The 17,871-nt window shown below is 33.6% G+C and overlaps 3 protein-coding genes and 1 long non-coding RNA gene across 5 annotated transcripts in view; 2 read left to right on the top strand and 2 right to left on the bottom strand.

The window, feature by feature from the left end:
- The window catches only part of LOC126870746 (uncharacterized), a 118,096-nt gene that overhangs the window by 27,821 nt on the left and 72,404 nt on the right, over window positions 1–17,871 (top strand). The window lies entirely within an intron of this gene.
- LOC126870750 (RWD domain-containing protein 1) lies at window positions 1,022–3,218 on the top strand. Its single transcript, XM_050628781.1, has 4 exons — window positions 1,022–1,230; window positions 1,413–1,762; window positions 1,849–2,035; window positions 2,127–3,218. The coding sequence occupies exons 1-4, from the start codon at window positions 1,161–1,163 to the stop codon at window positions 2,237–2,239; spliced, it is 720 nt and encodes a 239-aa protein (XP_050484738.1). The 5' UTR covers window positions 1,022–1,160; the 3' UTR covers window positions 2,240–3,218.
- On the bottom strand, window positions 2,636–15,943 carry LOC126870728 (NADP-dependent malic enzyme-like). Of its 2 annotated transcripts, none has more exons than XM_050628719.1 (11): window positions 15,522–15,943; window positions 10,165–10,339; window positions 9,747–9,905; window positions 8,988–9,169; window positions 8,280–8,589; window positions 8,016–8,198; window positions 7,700–7,925; window positions 7,494–7,636; window positions 7,125–7,419; window positions 6,603–6,747; window positions 2,636–3,986 (listed from the first exon to the last, which is right to left on the bottom strand). In XM_050628719.1, exons 1-11 carry the CDS (start codon window positions 15,545–15,547, stop codon window positions 3,980–3,982), a joined length of 1,851 nt encoding a protein of 616 aa, XP_050484676.1. In that variant the 5' UTR covers window positions 15,548–15,943; the 3' UTR covers window positions 2,636–3,979. The 2 variants fall into 2 exon arrangements, with proteins under 2 accessions (XP_050484676.1, XP_050484675.1); XM_050628718.1 differs by having other exon boundaries at window positions 2,636–5,961; window positions 15,522–15,942.
- On the bottom strand, window positions 13,871–15,005 carry LOC126870772 (uncharacterized). The gene is made up of 2 exons (XR_007691445.1): window positions 14,215–15,005; window positions 13,871–14,142 (listed from the first exon to the last, which is right to left on the bottom strand). It is a non-coding gene; the product is annotated as an uncharacterized LOC126870772 (long non-coding RNA).

The following is a 17,871-nucleotide window of genomic DNA, read 5'->3' as shown; positions in this document are numbered from 1 at the left end:
GATATTTAGTGTTACCAATAAAAATGTTAAGTCTGATTATTGCTTCATTTTGGTACAATCGGTTCAGTTCTATACGTTAATTCTAAAATTTTGATTTTTTTTTGTGCAAATCATCACTACAGAAACGACTTTGAAAGAATAGAGACATATACATAGACGTTAATACAACTTCTAATTTGTCACATTGCTGCATGGGATTCGATGATATCTTCTTGATGATTACCTTGGTGATGACCTCCTTTGAATTACTGCAACATCGATGTCAACGAATTCACATCGAATTGTGAGTCGCATACTTTACCGTTCCTCTGGTCATCCAATCATGTCGTAGTACAAAAGGTCCGAATCGACACGAATGACTAGTTGTATTATTTAGAATTTTTTACGAACGTACTAACCTCGGATATTTATTATACCCATGAATAGTAACATACTTTTTATGTGTCTTATTTATTAGTCGAGGATAGGTCTTCTTGCACTTCGCGATTTTTTATATTAATGAAATGATATTGATTATTAAAGTTCATCATTATATTGGGCAAATCGTGGATTTATATTAATGTTCCGAGAAACTAATTACGGGTTAAATCACGAAGTAATTTACGTCGCGAAGTAATTTAAATTTCGCGTTTTCGTTTAAAGCTGGGCTCAGATATTTATTTCGGTTTGAATTATTGATTGTGTTTGCTTTACTGTTACGGTTTATGAGATATCGCGATTGTTCTTAGCTTTGATTATAAATTGCTGTAAATTCATAGAAATCAACATTACAATTTATCGCCTTCTATTTTATTGAATGGAATAGAACATAGAATAAAAAGTGTATTAGGTATCTCTCTTGCATTTATACGTTTAACAGATTAAGATCTTTTCATAGCTATTGTCTTTATCGCTTTCAAAAATTGAATTTTGAATGTAATTCGTACGTTCGCCGTAGCAGATCGGTATTTCAGAAAGTGAGATACAAAGTTTCATATTGTGATGTCTATTCTGTAGGTATCTACCTAGTCAATGGTATTGTTTGTCGTACACTGCTACGGCGCCGTCCACCGGTTCACAACTTGTTACGATTTTATCATGATTTCATGTAACTTATTACAAGGAATTAATTAAGTACGCAACATAAAACATTTTTAACAATTCATTTTATTTTAATCATTATGGATTATAAAGATGAGCAACACAATGAGATCGAAGCTTTGGAGTCAATTTATTGTGGAGAATTGGAAAGTATGCATGGAATGTCCAATAACCTACAAATTTGTTTATATATTGTAAAATATATTACTTTATAAAGAATTACATATAATTATTGTTTGTTCGTTTCTTAGTTAATTTATTGAAACAATAGATGTTAAATAATGTTCTGCAGTTCTAATTTTGAGATTTTTATAAATGGAACATTTCTTCAGTTTTAGCTGTAGAACCATTTTATACATTTTCCATACCTATTAAAACTGAAGAGTATGAACCAGGTACTGGGAATGGTCTCAGCTGTTCATTGGAATTTACATATACTGAAAAATATCCAGATGAGTCACTTCTTATATCGATAGAGGAACATGAAAACTTTGAAGAAGGAAATGCTGAGAAATTGAAGGAACATCTGATGGAACAAATGAATGAAAACCTTGGAATGGTCATGGTATTTACTTTAGTTAGTGCTGCTCAGGAGTGGCTTAATGTACAATGGGATAAAATTAAATTGAAAAGAGAAGAGAGTGCGGCACAAAAACTCAGGGAAGAGGAAGAAGCAGAAAGAGTAAGATATATCTAACATTGTAAAAATATTAAAATAAGATTAATCTCATTGATCTTGTAATATAAAAAGCTCTTACATTGTCATAGAAAAAGTTTGAGGGAACACGAGTTACGGTTGAAACATTTTTAAGTTGGAAAGAAAAGTTTGATGAAGAAATGGGATACACGAAAAGAAGAGAAATGGCTGAGAGAGAAGGGAAAAAATTAACTGGTAGAGAATTATTTATGACTGATAAAACATTGGATCAGTCTGATCTGAAGTTTTTGGATGATGGTATTGTTTTAAAATGCTTAATTTATTTAATTTAAGTTGAGCCATGCAAAATATTTATAAGGAATATAATGTTGCTTTTTTAAATTCTTAGATTCTGTTAAAGTAGACGAAAGTCTATTTCAAAATCTTGATGATTTGGACCTAGAAGATGATGATGATGACGATCCTGATTATGAGCCGAACGTTTCTGATGATAGTGCCTAAATAAATATGCTATAGTTCTCCACTATTATTTATAAAATAATTCCTATTCATTGAGTGTTTAAATACAAATTTAGTACTTAAAAGTATCGTTTAAGTACTAGAGTTTAGATGACAGATTGACATGTTCGAAGCAAATCTACCAATGTAAAATGAATTCATTAAAATTTATAGCTGCCATTTGCATTTTGTATAATGGCTGAAATTTTATACATATATGTATGAAAGGGAATAGATATATTTAATAAGGAAAATAATTTTTATAATTATGTATATAACAATCTTTTTCATAAAACTTTGTTTAATGAATCCAAAATAATCATTTTTCTTGCACTTATAAATGTCCGAAAGTATCTTCATTCGAATATCGGAGCAAGAATATAATGAAATAAATACACATTAACGACCATAATTTAACATTTATTCATAGTTTTAGTGTTTAATGTATACATTCAGTAACAAATTCTAATGAGCACATAGTTGCATTTGAATAACTTGAATTCCTCTCGTTCTAGGGAATATGCATACATTAATACAGAGATGAGAAATGGCTAGCGGGACGGCACAGGGGGCAAGGGAAGTACATACTGGTCTTTATTGTTCGCCGTCACGTGTTGCTATATGGTCTTGATATGTGACATTTTCGACCAATAAGCGTGTTTGTCTTCGTGATTGTATTAGGTCTACTAGAAATAATCATAAGAAATAATGTGAAAATATCCAATCGGACCCGTATTCATTTTTTTAGCCATTTTTCACCTTTGTAATAGTATAATCTGATATAATTCAGAATAATTTAGAAGAGAGGTGTTTTGTTATATTTGTCACGTGATAGTAATAATCAAATCCAAGTTGTTCATCAATGTTTCTATTTCACGGAACATATAGGAATCTTGTGACAGAATTTTTACTTTTGTATATTTACTTAACTTAAAAGTGACAATTACAATACAGTACAAAAAACACGGTTTTTACAATGTTGCCTTTCTATCTTTTTTCTTGATGACAGTGTTTGTTAATGCAATATAAAACTATGATAAAATCGAACAAACGAAGTGACAATTTACATACATACATATGTGGCCTTACATAGTATACCTAACAGAACAGAAATTTAACAGTTTAGAAATTTTTACTCTTTTGATGATTATAAATATCGCCTTTTTTAAAATATAATATATCATACTAAATTTCACACGATTAGTTAGATTGCAGTTTTTGAAAAAAAATTTGTTCATATATTAATAGAAATTCAAATGATAGATAATATATCAGCAATATATTGACGTAATTCCTACAAGCAATAACTATTCACTAATTTCTTCTTTAAGTGTTCAAAAGAAAGTATCACAATATAATAATACTTTTTGATTTACATACATTAGTTGTTCAATTTAAATACAAATAAAAATAAAAGTTATAAATAAATAAAATAAATAAAGATACGGATCTGAAATTAGTGAACAGCCTACGTACATATACATATATATATGTACACGTACATATATATATAAAATATAATTGTGGCTTTAAATTAATAATAAATAAGTACGGAGTATCAGCACTTAAAGAAGTTGGTTTAAGAACTGAATTTCCTGATGTATCAGAATAAAACTTTTGTTTAAAGGATTATGGGAGTGTAGCCATCTTTTGAGTCATTCTGTTTGAAATTTGACTCGAATTAATTTAAAACGACTGTATATACGTCAGAGCAGTCGTCTTGTCTTTTAACTCGCCAACACGTCATAATCTGTTGGGAGAAGAACACGGTTAGTAATGATGTAATAATACTTTATTAACGTGTTACGCTTAACTAAGTGACGATTTGCGACTGTATTCAGCTACATACATAAGAAATCAGATTGTGACATGAATATATCTCTTCCAATCGCTGGTCTAATGTACTATCACTCGACACCGAGATTTCGTCACTTGGCTAAACTCACTGTGACATTTTAAAGTGTAAAAGTAAACAACGAAATTCGTAGTAGCAAACATTCTCACGCATTGTATCCGGGCTCAATAACCGGCATTTTGGCTAACTAACGATCAATTACATGTTATATGACACATACAAACACATTTTATGCATGTATAGTATACGTTTCGTGCGGTTTCTCGGAATTTTATATTGGACAGAGCATGCGAAACTCGACAAAATATATCGTTACAAATCTAGAATAAAATATTGATCTATATATAGCGCGTTTTTAATACGTCTTCGTGAAAATAGACACTCTTTGATACGTAGAGAAAAATAAGTCGTACTATTTGATTTGTATAGAATTGCTTTATACAACAATTGCCCGAAAAGTATAAACACCGAAAATATTTCAGGAACAAATATGTAACTGCATGTATATTTTAGGATATGAAATACATATCTAATGATCTCATTACCGTTTGCAAAATACTTTTTACATGTGACACACAGACATTCAAATAGCAAACTCGAAACCAGTTTTCGATTATGTCGGTATGTGCTATCGGTAGCTTTAAACATTACATTATTTTACCCGTAAAATGTTATTCGCTTACGCGCGAATATATTTGAGCAAACCTAAGATAAATTTGTCTATAATTTGAAACGGATACTAATTGCAAAAGCAACGATCAAACGTGTTGTATTAAAAGTCACAAATGACAGTTGTTTTGCATAATCTCACTACTATCTTTTCCCTTTCTTATTTATAAAATGATGTTTATTTATTAAAAGTATATATAAAATATGGCAAAATAAAAATGTGACAGCACTAAAGTGTGCTTCAAGTGCACCAATCATCTTTGGACCGTACATTTGTTCAATTTGATTGGGATTTCTTTTGGGGAAGTAGATTGACTCTTCAGGGTGAGAGGAGATTGGGACATATTGGCATCGTCCGAAAAGGAAAAATCGGGTAACCTTAAACATACAGTACAATATGTATTTGATTTTTACGAAAATTCGTTCCTATGTCGAAAAAAATGTTATTTATAAAATAACATCTTTCAGAGAGAATCCCTCGAAATACTCGAAATAAATGAAAAAAAGAAAAAATGAAATTTCTAGTCATACTTAGAAACAATCGTATGTATTGGTGAAATTTTTCATTTTATTTGTTATCAATTTTACGATCGAAAAATTTCACTGTACAAATATTTACTTAATTTTATTACGTTATGTTTGTATATGTATACTTAGGTGTGTATATGTATAATATAAAATCATACACGTACTATGCAGGCGTACCTCTATGTGTCATATCGGTTCTTGTGTCTTTCTTTTATGCAACATAAATGTAGGGCATAGAGGTGAATAACAACGTTATAAACTTTCTTTAAATACTTTCACTGGTTAATACCTAGTACGGTTTTGAACGATAAACTAGCAATCCTAATATTGCATATGGGATGAAGGAGAACGTTAAAATACTGCAATGTTAGCTTACTGAGACATTCGATGCTGTAATAATAGCACTATGTAACTGTTTCTCGTGCTTAACACCTCGTGCAAGTTATATGGTAAAAGCACTGGCATTAGTCACTGACAGAGTAACAGTCCTTACAGTTAAAATTGTTTTACAACCGCATTGTTGCCTGTACTTGTGTCACGACCTGTCTTATAGTTTCGATACAGGATACAGCGATATTTTTATTGATAATGGTAATAATGATAGCTTCTGAATATTCCGCCCGGTGAAATTCGCTACAGATGTTTTAAATCGTGGCGGATTTCTACAGTGTCTCTGAAAAAGATTAATTAAGCTTCAGCGGCCTGCACCGAAGTCAGTCACTGATGAGCAACGAGCATACGATAACGTAAACAGCTAAAGAAATAGTTGAACTATGATTCATACAACAAGCGTTTAATATGAAAGATAGCTGTGCAGAGAAAAGATATTCCTTTCGACTTTTTTTAGCTTTTAGAAATTAGAAATTAACACATAATATTCTACAGCCTTTTCTTCGCAGAAGATAATGAATATGCGCTAGCTAAATACTGAACGTTTATGATTAACTATATTTTTAGTTAATTGCAACAACAAAAAAAGTTTCAGTTTCTAAGTGATATTAAAGAAAAGTATTAAAAAAAACTAAGAGAAATAAAGCAATGCTACATTTTATGCACCTCTGCAAGAGAGATTAAAAAGCGACATGCATGTTAATGTATTCACTGAGTTGATGTTAATTTGCCTACTATCATATCTTTAAACTTACTATTTCTTGTATGCACTATTGCCTTTCTAAACAAATTCTAATATCATTAATTCCTATTAGTCTACGCATCCCTACATTATTTCTAAAACGCTTCCTTTTTTAAACAAAAGTGTTTTTACAATAAAATGAGAAATGCTAGACGGAATTGTTAATTTCATATCATACTTACTTATCTGGTAAAACACGTGGTTTGGCATAATCTCCTGGCCAGTCGTAAAGATTTGGCAGTGGACTGTCATAGTTAGCATCGTACATCTTACTTACAATAAATTCGCGTTTGTCTTTTGGTTCTGGATATTCACTTGCCAATCCAGCTGATAAATGAGATAAAATTTGAGATATATTGTTCAAAACCACATTTAGAAGTTTAATATCATTATTACATATCACATTATCACAGTGTGCTCAGATAAAGATGCTAGAAGATTTAGGAGCCACTTATACAAGCCAAAATACAACGGTAATTAAGAAAACAAAAGATCGAGACTTTTATTAATTAATGATATTTAAAATTCAACTAGCGAATAAATGTAACAATCAAAGTCTCGAACGTAATTCTTACATTCTTCATTTTTAACTTACTGTGGCTTCCAGAAGCACCTTCAATGTTCTACAATCTTTGTTTGGGCACCTTGTGTATTGTTACTGATTTGAAAAATTAAACTTAAATATACGTAGTCGAAGAACTTACTTTTAGCGTAAGCGTAGTTAGCAATTCGTACGGCGATATCAATTGAACATTCACGAATAGTGCTTAACGGTGGGTAGAGACTGCCCACTTCGAGATCTTCGTCTTTCACGTGATCAGCAACAGCTTGAGCCGAGATTAGGAATAAATCTTCTGTAATGTGATGACATCCAGTCGCGATGACGCCCAATGCGATTCCAGGAAAAATGTACGCGTTGTTTCCTTGTCCAGGTTTATATACTTTTCCGTTATAGTGTACTTCGCCAAACGGAGAACCCGACGAGAAAATGCATTTTCCCTAAGATACAAAAAGTTATCGTATTTTTCTGCACGCTTCGAATAAAGTTTCATTAATACAAATAATTTTCATACATTTGTATGATCGTAAGCTTGTTGAGCCGTGCACTCTGCTTTGATAGTTGGATTACTCAATGCAAAGATCAGAGGTCTTTCGTTGTTTTTGGCCATTTCTTTCAAGACTTCAGGAGTGAATGCTCCTGCTGCTGCTGAAGCACCTGTACCAACATTCTTACTTTAGATAGAGATGAAAGCATGTCGATAAATTAAGGATTACGTACCAATTAGAACAGTTGGTTTCACTTCTTTTACAACTTCCAATAGTGATTTCATCACTTTGTAATCTTTCGCATACCAGATCTTATGACCTTCCAGGTTACCTTCTGGTCGATTTTTAACGAGCAATCCATCAATATCCATCATCCAAATATTATCACGAGCTTCCTGTTCGGTACAACCATCTGCTTCCATCGCTTTAACACAAAGGTCAGCTATTCCAATAGCTGCCTATATTAATTAAAAAAGATTTAAGAGCCAAAATAGGACGTGACTATAAAAATAGTGATCTGTTTTTATGATATATAAACTATTGCATACCTCACCAGCACCCAAAAATACGAATTTATTTTGGGACATAGATTTCTTGGTTATTCTTTTCGATGCTAAAATTCCAGCAACCGCAACCGCGGCAGTACCTTGTATATCATCGTTAAACGTACAATACTTGTCACGATATTTATCTAAGAAACGAAAGGCATTGTGATTTCCGAAGTCCTCGAACTGTAACAGTACACTAGTATGAAATATTTATTATATGTAACTAAATTGAAGGAAAAGAAACGGCATCGTTTGTAATCGTACTTGAATGAGAACATTTTGGCCATATTTTTTCACGCAAGCAGCCATAAATTCATCAATCAATTCATCATATTCAGCGCCTTGACTTCTGGGTTTGTTAAGACCAATATAATGAGGATCGTCTCTCAGCTGTTCGTTATTTGTGCCGACGTCGATAGTAATTGGTAGGCATTGGTGTGGTTTTATGCCAGCCAGGGCGGTGTAAAGAGCTAATTTTCCTACCGGAATTCCCATCCCACAAGCACCGAGATCACCGAGACCGAGAATTCTCTCTCCATCTGTTACGCAAATTGCACGAACCGCTTGCTCAGGCCTAAATATAATGTTACGTGATAAATTATATTCGTGTAAACTAATGTAAATTACTGTAAATCAATCTATATTTTACAAGAAGAGGAAATATAATTTAAAATATGTTATTTTATAAAATTGATTTATGGTTTAAAAAATTCAGTGCAGATATGAAAGTTTTTAATCTAACTTTACATGCTTTGTAAATCATAGAAACACATTACAAAGTTTTGAGTGCTAATCTATTCAATAATTTATTCCATTAGCTCCCAAAAGAAGGTACATACTTATCCATATCTTTGAAATATAAATTTCAAAGATATGAATACATGAAACATAAATATGTATATTTAATATAAAAACAACGGTAATATAATTCAGGACTCAAAGCGCTAATTTGCATTTGTATGAAATACGAACCAGTTGTTTAGGATCTCGTAAATGTGACCTTTATCATATATTGTGATAAATAATCCACGAGGTCTACGGTAGATAACGCCGAACTTCTGACAGGCTAATCCCACGGTAGGAGTATATACGATTGGCATCATCTGCTCGATGTTTTCACTTAATAGACGAAAAAACAATCTCTCGTTTCTTTCCTGCGAATTAACCGATTCGTGAATCATCACTTCGAATTTGGCAATTATCGATATCTTATCCATTTCAGCGACTTCGAAGATTTTTGGATATGTTGTTAGAGCTATAATACTAGACAACATTTTCTTATACATGTAACCATTGCTCGGCCTTATAGTCTTAGCCAAAGCTATCGATATCACTACAGTGTGAACTTTGTTTGTAAATGTACGTTCGTGACAGCATGTCAATCGGTATTGGTAGCCAGCTGCCTCGTGGCCTAACCCAAATCTATATAAACTATAATCAAGAAATAAGAAATAGGTTTTGTTCATTTTATCTGGTCGCCTTGAGGATGCCGCCTATCAAGCTGATGCATAGTTAACCAACGCACAGTTAAAACATAGATACAGATAGATAAAACATAGTATTTTGGAAATTAAGGCCAATTGGGAGTTACATGTATAGGGGGAAAAATGAGGAAAGTGTTGATTTCTTCAATGTATCCAAAAGTTATCGAAATCGGTGAGGTGGGTGAGATATCGATAATTACCTTGAATTTTATATGTTCTTAGAATCGAAAATTATTTCTTATTTTACCTGTAATTCCACGAGATAAAGATACCGATTTAAATCTTCAGTATACTTCATGACCGAGGCCTTGCACAGAGCCAATTGTTCTTCCTGAGTTTTGAATCTTGGTGGTTGCAAGCCGTGTATACCTAAGGATATTCTTTCTTGCAAAGTAAATGCCAGTCCCTGAATAAGAATATCAGATCTTTGAATATCTCAAGAAGAGGCACACTTCCGTGATAAATATCTGTTTTCACAATGAGGGAACTTTATCATTTGATCGATGATAAAAAAAAATTATTTCTTTCTTCGGGTTTTCTGGAGACTGCCCTCTGTTCGTTAGATTTAAATTACAGTTTTAAACAAAGAATTAAAATTTATGAAAGAAAAAAATATAAAGATATTTTATAAGACATGGTAGCTAATGGAGATGAATTTTAAATACCTTATTAAGTCGAGGGTCCCTCAAATGGCCAATACCTTTCACCATATTGATAGGTACGACATCTCCAGACACTTCGTGGATTTCTCTGTATATCCTTTGAATATCTTTTGCAGCAGGATGCGTAGGTGGCAGCATTCGCGCCCATGATCCTGCACAATTTCTGCTGCTGGGCGATCTAGTAATCATCGTAAAGAAATAGTCATTTCATCTGTTTTTTTCATGTAAATTATTTTTATAATTGCATAAAAATGTTGTCAATTTTCAAGTTCGATTTTCTTGGAAACTTCGAGCTCGTGACTTCACACAGAAAATTTAATATCTTCGACTTATTTCAGAATAAAGTTAGGGTAATCTTCCTCTACCAATTGTCTATTCCTTGCCAGATGAGAATTAGTTAAACACGCGTGTATACACGTCTTTAAATTAATCTTCTCAAAAATAAAGCTTTCGGCATATTTTTTTTATTCTTGACTATAGAATCTCTATATTCTATGAATTTAATAATAATTAGTTATTACGTTGGTTGGTGTTTGTATGAAATATATGCAATGTTTTGTCAAAGAAGGATAATTTATAAGAGGGATTAAAAGATAATACTCTTTTAAGAGTTTTCTTATCTCTGAAACGATAACAAGCGTAAAATAGTATAAAAGTTGATGTTCCTCGTTTCTCGCAACCTAATTTAAGTAATTTCGGGAGAAGTAAATTTGCTAGAAATAGAAGCTTAATATTCCTCTGCGTTTAATTGAAAACATTTCCTGTTTCGTTCATAACTCCACGTTATAAACATCGTATATTGTTCGTTCCCTAGCTATTAGTAAAATTGTATTTAAAATTAAAACATCCGTTGGTTTATGAATCCTCAACACAAATGCTTGCCAATTAGTACGTTCAACCGAATGAATGAATCATGTACGTAACGTTCGATGCGTGAGAACGAGTTAAAACTCTACTTAGCTTTTCTAAAAACCGATTAACGTCAGTCAGAAAGTTTCTGTTCAATTCTATCATGATCGACGGCTTTTTTTTTTTTAACGACAAACACTTGTTGCAAAAGCAACTTGTCGAGGAAACGATAAAGTCTCGAACGATTTTAAAGGAAAACGTTTGAAACAAATTGAAAAAAGTTAACTGACTTACTGAAGTATTATTAGTGAAATTTTACAATTTGTAAATTATCGATACCAGTTTTTTTATGATACAGTCAGAGAAGATATAATACGATGGGTGTTTTATTAAAAATACACATTTCTCCTGTTCAGTACGTGTTTGTTTTTTTTAGCAAAAAATTAATCAAAATGAAATTTAATTTCAACTTGCCCATATGTTTTATGCTTATATCGTGATATTTTGCATCGTACACGCAAAGATCTCAGCATTTTTAGTTAGGTTAGAACTGCCGCGTCGGAAGCTTAATGTCACGGATAGTACAGATATCGATTTTACGATTGACAGATATAACTACGATTATATTCGTATTCTTCTTTTACGTAATCGCACGAAAGAGCCGCAAGCGCATACAATCGATTTGTAGTAAATCAAACTATCGGCAGAGATTGAAAATGTCAAAGTGGAGAGTTCGTATCGATTAAGGACGCGTTGAAAGCATTGTAACCAGAGAAACCGAGCGGAATGTGGATAACACGATACCCTGTCATTTAATCGTATATTCATTAGACTTAGAATAAATTCTGCATAAGTGGTAATTTGACACGTTCGCACATTCGTCATTGGCCATGGTCTTTCAAACTAAGCTAACAAAGAGTTGCACGAATAAAAGTTGCAACGTTACAAATTGGGAAAAAACATTTTCTTAAACCAGAAATCGGGATTTGCTTTGTTAGTTTTAAATGCTATACAAAATTTAAATAAACAACTCTTAAATGTGCAATAACAGTGTTTAAATGTAAATTATGTTCGTACGTTGAAGATATAATTTGTGATTTTTAAGGTCGAGCGATTTCCTCGCTATTCGGTAAATTTCATGGTCGCTTAATACGAACAATAATTCGCGAAGGTGACGATCAAGTGCATTTAGCTGTTCGTTTCGAATTCGACAAGATTTCTGAGTCATAGATAATAACTGGACATTGCACAATAAAACCTTATCGGTTTGATCTGGTTATAACTAAACTATGGAATTAAGGCACGTGACTGCAATTGATTATACATACTTCATGGGTCGAGGTAGGATGAAGATGCCTGTTTCTAGCAGCGTTACGTTTCGTACGACCAAATTTCGTAGTAGGCGTGCAATGATATAACGTAGTAGATACTTTCAAGAATATGTAACTAGGTAGCAAAAACGTTATTGCATTTCTGTAAAGAGAACGGGCCGATCTATAATTATTTCAATGGCAGGCTGCCAAATTTAAACAAATAACTCTGAAAAATACGTTGGTGGAAACGTTTATGTCCTGGACGAACATCTATTTCATAACGATTATCAGTCATTTCAGAGAAATCATTGTTATATTTTATCGCTATTAAGATAATATTATCAGATCGTCGTTGAAAATCGTACTCTCGGTTCCAATAATTTACACGTTCAGAAGGGTAATATTTATTCGTTGTAAAACGTGGAAACGAGCGTTCATGGGATAATATTAGAAGATGCTTGAGGATGAACAATTTTGCGTATCAAACTCTCTTTTCGATTGAATCGGAACTTCCTTCTGTACGCAACTCATTTGTATGATCAGCTTTGACCTATATCAGCTCTATCATATGGTAGCTTGGTCATTACGGTTTCCTCGGTATTAGCTGGGTGCAGCTACATGACATAGCGTTGACGTCATTTTCTGGAAGCACGTGTGTTTGTAAAGACTATTTGTTATAAAGCCAGGAACAATAAATATTTGCATACGTAAAATTACAATGTGTTCGCTAGCTTTGCGAAATACCTGTATACACAGTTTACGATTTGAAAGTTAAACAATAAACACGGGATCATCTTCACAAATGTTGGACGATGTGTTAGAATTTGCAAAAATAGATTCGAGCAATTTTACATTTACGATTTAAAATTTACTTTATAGTGTATCTCTTTCATGGATTACTTTTAGAAATCTTTTTTGAAAAAAAAATCGATTTTTCTTTTTTTTACATAACATAATTCATAGTTAAGATATACGTTATACGATAAGGTATATAACCAATAATTTAAATAACTATGAAAAAATCGGTAAGTTATCTTTCTACTGTTTTGTGGCCATTAATTGTTATATTATCTTAAAATATTTTACTAATTTGAAAGAACTTGACATTTAAGTAAATTTCGTAAATTTTTCAGAACTGAACTACATCCCACGTACAAAACGATTGTTTACATGCCTTACGTAAGTTAGTCGATTCAAAGTATTATGTACAATACCAATATAACTTTATTGGTATGTAATGGCTATGGTCTATGAGTATACCGTAATTTCCAGAGATTAATCTGATGACTAATCGCTTGTAATCGAAGCAAGAACATTTTTCTGCATGATTGGTTTATGACTTTTCCTCACTCACTGTTAGAGAAACATTTAAAATATGAAATATGAAACTTTTAATATTTAAAAGTTAACGCATGTAATAAAAAAGATGAACAGAGGTACTTGACGTCAGAGGTACATAAAATAATTGTTAAATGGCGAGGAAGCTTATAGATAAACATTGGTATCTTTTTTATTTAAAAAATAACGTTGAAAAATAAAAGAATAGAAACTAAGAATTTAACTTTTATTGTTTCTAATTAAATTACGTTAATATATAATTTCATTTTTCTTCGAACGATTAATATTTGTCTATGAACGAGTAACACTAAAACGCAAATATTTAATATTCAAATAAGAAACGAGGACCTAGACAGCTGTTAATTCGTATTTATAGATTACCTTCCAAGTTTATACTAAACATCTATTTAAACTCCTCTTTATCTCCATTGACCTTGTATTACTTGACGATGATATTTTTTTATGGAAGAATAGCATTAATCTAACGAAATAAAATACACATTTAAGATAACGTTGTAAATATAAAAAAAAATATTGTTAAGAATTTCAGTACCATAGTAAAAGTGAGGATATAATAATAGTTTTATATTTTAACTTCTCCCTAACGTTAAATAACGTTAAATATTTTAAATATACAATTTTATTGCATATATTTCATTTAATATGCAACATGAAGTCTCAAATCGTATATCATGTTTGCAAAACTGGTAGTCACCAAATATACACAATCAGGAATGCATTAAACTCATGTAAACATGTATACATATGTGTAAGTTCTAGATGTCATAATAATAGTATTGGTTATTGTCTTATAGAACGAAAATAGAAAGAAGGAAAACAATCCAAGCAGTTCTCTTCTGTATACATTTACTATAAATGAATAATAATAAATTCGTGTCGTTTTTAAAACAATTCACTAAAATATAGCGAAGATCAATAAATATGGGTGGAAGAAGAACAAGAGAGGTCAAACGAAATGCAAGGACATTCAACTCGAAATTTGTTGACGCTGGTTTCCACGAAGACATGATATTACACATTTCCAAGAACACCTCAAACAACGTCTAATATCGTTTGGTTATAAAAATAGATTAATGCACTGTATATGTATGTTCGTTTGAGAAAAGATGAATACAACGAGCGAAATACGAATTCCAGATATACATATGTATCTGGCAGCGTAGCTTGCTGCACGTGTTACGATCGATGGAAAACTTCGTTAAAACGATAGGTGCGCCAAAGGGAATCGAGCGAATGAACTATTCCGTACAAATAAACGATCACTTATTCATAAATAAGATTTAAAGAATGACGATAAGGCACGAGCAGAAAATTTCACCAGAAACGAACCCTTATTTCCTCAAATTTTTCGACAAGTATCAATCAGCACGTCCACGAGTCGATGTTCCGAGAGGAAGGAAAGACCAAACAGGATGCGATGATAGAGGGGATAAAATTACCGGCCCTTGCACACGTTGTACGATACCGGCGGAAATTGGATGCTGCGGGATGAAGTATAGAGGAAACAAAGAGCGTGCGAAATGGGAAAATTTGGGAGTTCATCCGGACGTGAGCACGATACGATTTCGTTTGGCACTGTCCCACAGAACACACGGTAACCCCGTATCGATCGACGGATTCCCAGCGCGTTCCTATTTTCAGCTCTGCATTGCGGCAGAAGCTAGGTTACGGCGGCCCTTCTCGCGTATTTCGCTAGTCTTTTCCGCCTCTCTCGGCGATCTGAATCGGCGCGCACGTGCGTGTCTTACGGTATACCGGTGTAGTAAGGTCGGGCTACGCGTTTAATCGAGATCCGTCGCTTCGTGTACGCGGTTTGTTGTAAAAATTTTTGATACTCACAATATAGACCTCTGCAGGACGAACATTTCGCTCCTCGCGTGCTTACAGCTGATCGCCTCCCACCCGACAGGATCACCGCGCGACTGCGCGTTTTCGGCTAATCGTGCTCTTACTTGCTTGCTTACCAATGCTGACCCGCTTGCCCGCGCTCACCACCGCCGCCGCTCTGTCTACTCTCGCACAGCTTCTTCCCTCTCGACTTCAAGTTCGTCCATATAGCCGGCTACGCATACGCACGGCTGCTCCTTCACGCGATACACCGCACTGCACACGCGCGCGATTCACGGTACACAATCTGCTGTCTTTCTACACGTCGATCGCACACCTTTCTTCCTTGCCAACCTCTTCACGTTTCCGTGTGCTCCGCGGACGCTAACTGTACTGTACGAGCAACTTAGTGTAAGTGAATCGATGTAAGAGCACAGATGTACCTCGCCTGTGGCGAGGGGCGATTAAACGTCACGAGAACACCCGAATTCTCCCGATCAGCGACTCTCATGTATTTGTTTCCTGATAGCATATCGCAAGAAGCGTCGCGACGCTCTCGCAATTGACCTAATTTCTTTCATATATTGAATAGATTAAGAATTTTCGGAGCGTATTTTCGAACGCGCAAGAAAGGAACTTTTGAGAACTGCAAGTGTTTTTCATGTTTGTCACAGTTATAATTAAGTTGTAACGAGATTTTCTCTAGTTGATTTTTGAAAAAATTCGTCGAGCTGAGAATCAGGCATTTGTTTTGAGTATTTTTTCTAATAAGAGGATAGAAGAGAGTTTTGATTTTAAATGTTACTTATTATGGATAATTTTATATTTATTTGTCTGTTTCGTGATTCTCGTGAACGACGGATGATACCACCTGCGACACCACGAACTTTAAAATGCAGGTAACATCTGTGATACGTGGAATGAATATCAAACTACATACGCTCGCCGCGGTGTGCCGCTACGTGTTAGGTGAAAATGGTCTATTTCTGTATGAGAAATAACGAGGGTATCTTATCTATGATAACATCGCACGATAACAAATTTATCAAATAATTTAAAAATAAACATTGGTGTTTAAATTGTTTGTTCGATCAATTAAACATCGTAATAGTACCTATAAAACTTATTACTTACACTGATAATTTAATCGAAGAAATTCCGTTTTCACATTATTTATCAGAAGATCTATTTTATCGTCTTTAAGGTATTATTACACGAATATAATATTTATAAAAAAAAGGACATCTCTGGTTGTCCCTTCGCAAAAATGTTTTCGGAAATCGAAAACAAAGAACGTGACTCGTTTCTTTAAATAAACCAACGATACCCGGACACGGACATTAGCTGCATAAAAAAGTACGTTGAATCTAACGCATTTTATTCTGACGCAAACGGGACACGCTCTAAAATAAAAATAACATGTTAAGGAGATTTAATGGCGACAAACTTTTTTTTTTAGTGTAGCCCACCCGCACGCGTTTTATCCCAGTTACATCTACGTGCATCTGGCAAGTGACCAATGCCGTTAGAAAAACGGAAGGCTTTCAGCGCGTCCTTTGTAGGTTATTCTCACGTTTCGTACTTGAAAAAATAATTTTGTTAAAGAATAGTGACGTTTTACTGTTGTACGAGAGCTTGCACACCGTTTGTTCGCGTTCTAATTGCTACAGATAATTATCTCAAACAATTTCACTCGGACGTTTATACAACGCGAACAGAGTATTCTCATTTCATAGCACTTTAAGCTCAAGTGGCGAGATCTTTCCTTGGTTAACGATCTTGCAAAGTTATGGAGGAATTTAACCAGCGTCTCCAGGACCGTAGTGGCTTGTTTTCAGCGTAAAAAGAACACCGTAAAGCGAACAGGCAATGTGGGACGTGAAATTGATGAACAGGTTTTCGTGGTAAATCTACAAAGGAGTTCTCTACGCGGCGAACATCTGCGAAGTTCCTATGTATTCGATATTCTGATCGGTTAGCGTTTTCGATATAAACAGCTAACGTCATGGCTAGTATAAGTAAGGTCGTTTCGCCGCAAACTTTGGCGAATGCGATATACGTATCCGCGTTCTTCAAATACAAATACACGATTGTGAATGCGGTTAATAAAGCGGATGACATAATGTTGAAGAATTTATTGCGCAAATTTATTGTGTAATGACATAAATCTTCTGCGTTGAAAGTAAAGATTCAGATCTCTTCACCTGTGACACTGTGCTATTTGCGTGTGATACCAAAGGCCAAGAATGAAAAATAAAATAAAATCGTGTAGGGACAAAGGATTAAAGTACGTATATATATTTTTGTAACATTTTATTAATTTCAGTCCAAATTGTTCCTGCAAGAAAGACCGTTTCATCGT

This window comes from Bombus huntii, chromosome 10 (genome assembly GCF_024542735.1).
Source record: "Bombus huntii isolate Logan2020A chromosome 10, iyBomHunt1.1, whole genome shotgun sequence".
Classification (NCBI taxonomy): domain Eukaryota; kingdom Metazoa; phylum Arthropoda; class Insecta; order Hymenoptera; family Apidae; genus Bombus; species Bombus huntii.
Note: the sequence above shows the minus strand (reverse complement) of the source record. Positions and strands in the feature narration are given on the sequence as shown.

Bases quoted from the DNA above. Each gene is read 5' to 3' on its own strand.
- LOC126870750 (XM_050628781.1), top strand. From the start codon at position 1,161: ATGGATTATAAAGATGAGCAACACAATGAGATCGAAGCTTTGGAGTCA. The intron at 1,231-1,412 runs GTATGCATGGAA...ACATTTCTTCAG, and splicing joins TTATTGTGGAGAATTGGAAA to TTTTAGCTGTAGAACCATTT. The intron at 1,763-1,848 runs GTAAGATATATC...ACATTGTCATAG, and splicing joins AAGAGGAAGAAGCAGAAAGA to AAAAAGTTTGAGGGAACACG.
- LOC126870728 (XM_050628718.1), bottom strand. From the start codon at position 15,547: ATGTTCGTCCTGCAGAGGTCTATATT. The intron at 9,906-10,164 runs GTATTTAAAATT...ATTCTTATTCAG, and splicing joins GGGACCCTCGACTTAATAAG to GGACTGGCATTTACTTTGCA. The intron at 8,590-8,987 runs GTTCGTATTTCA...CATTATATTTAG, and splicing joins TACGAGATCCTAAACAACTG to GCCTGAGCAAGCGGTTCGTG.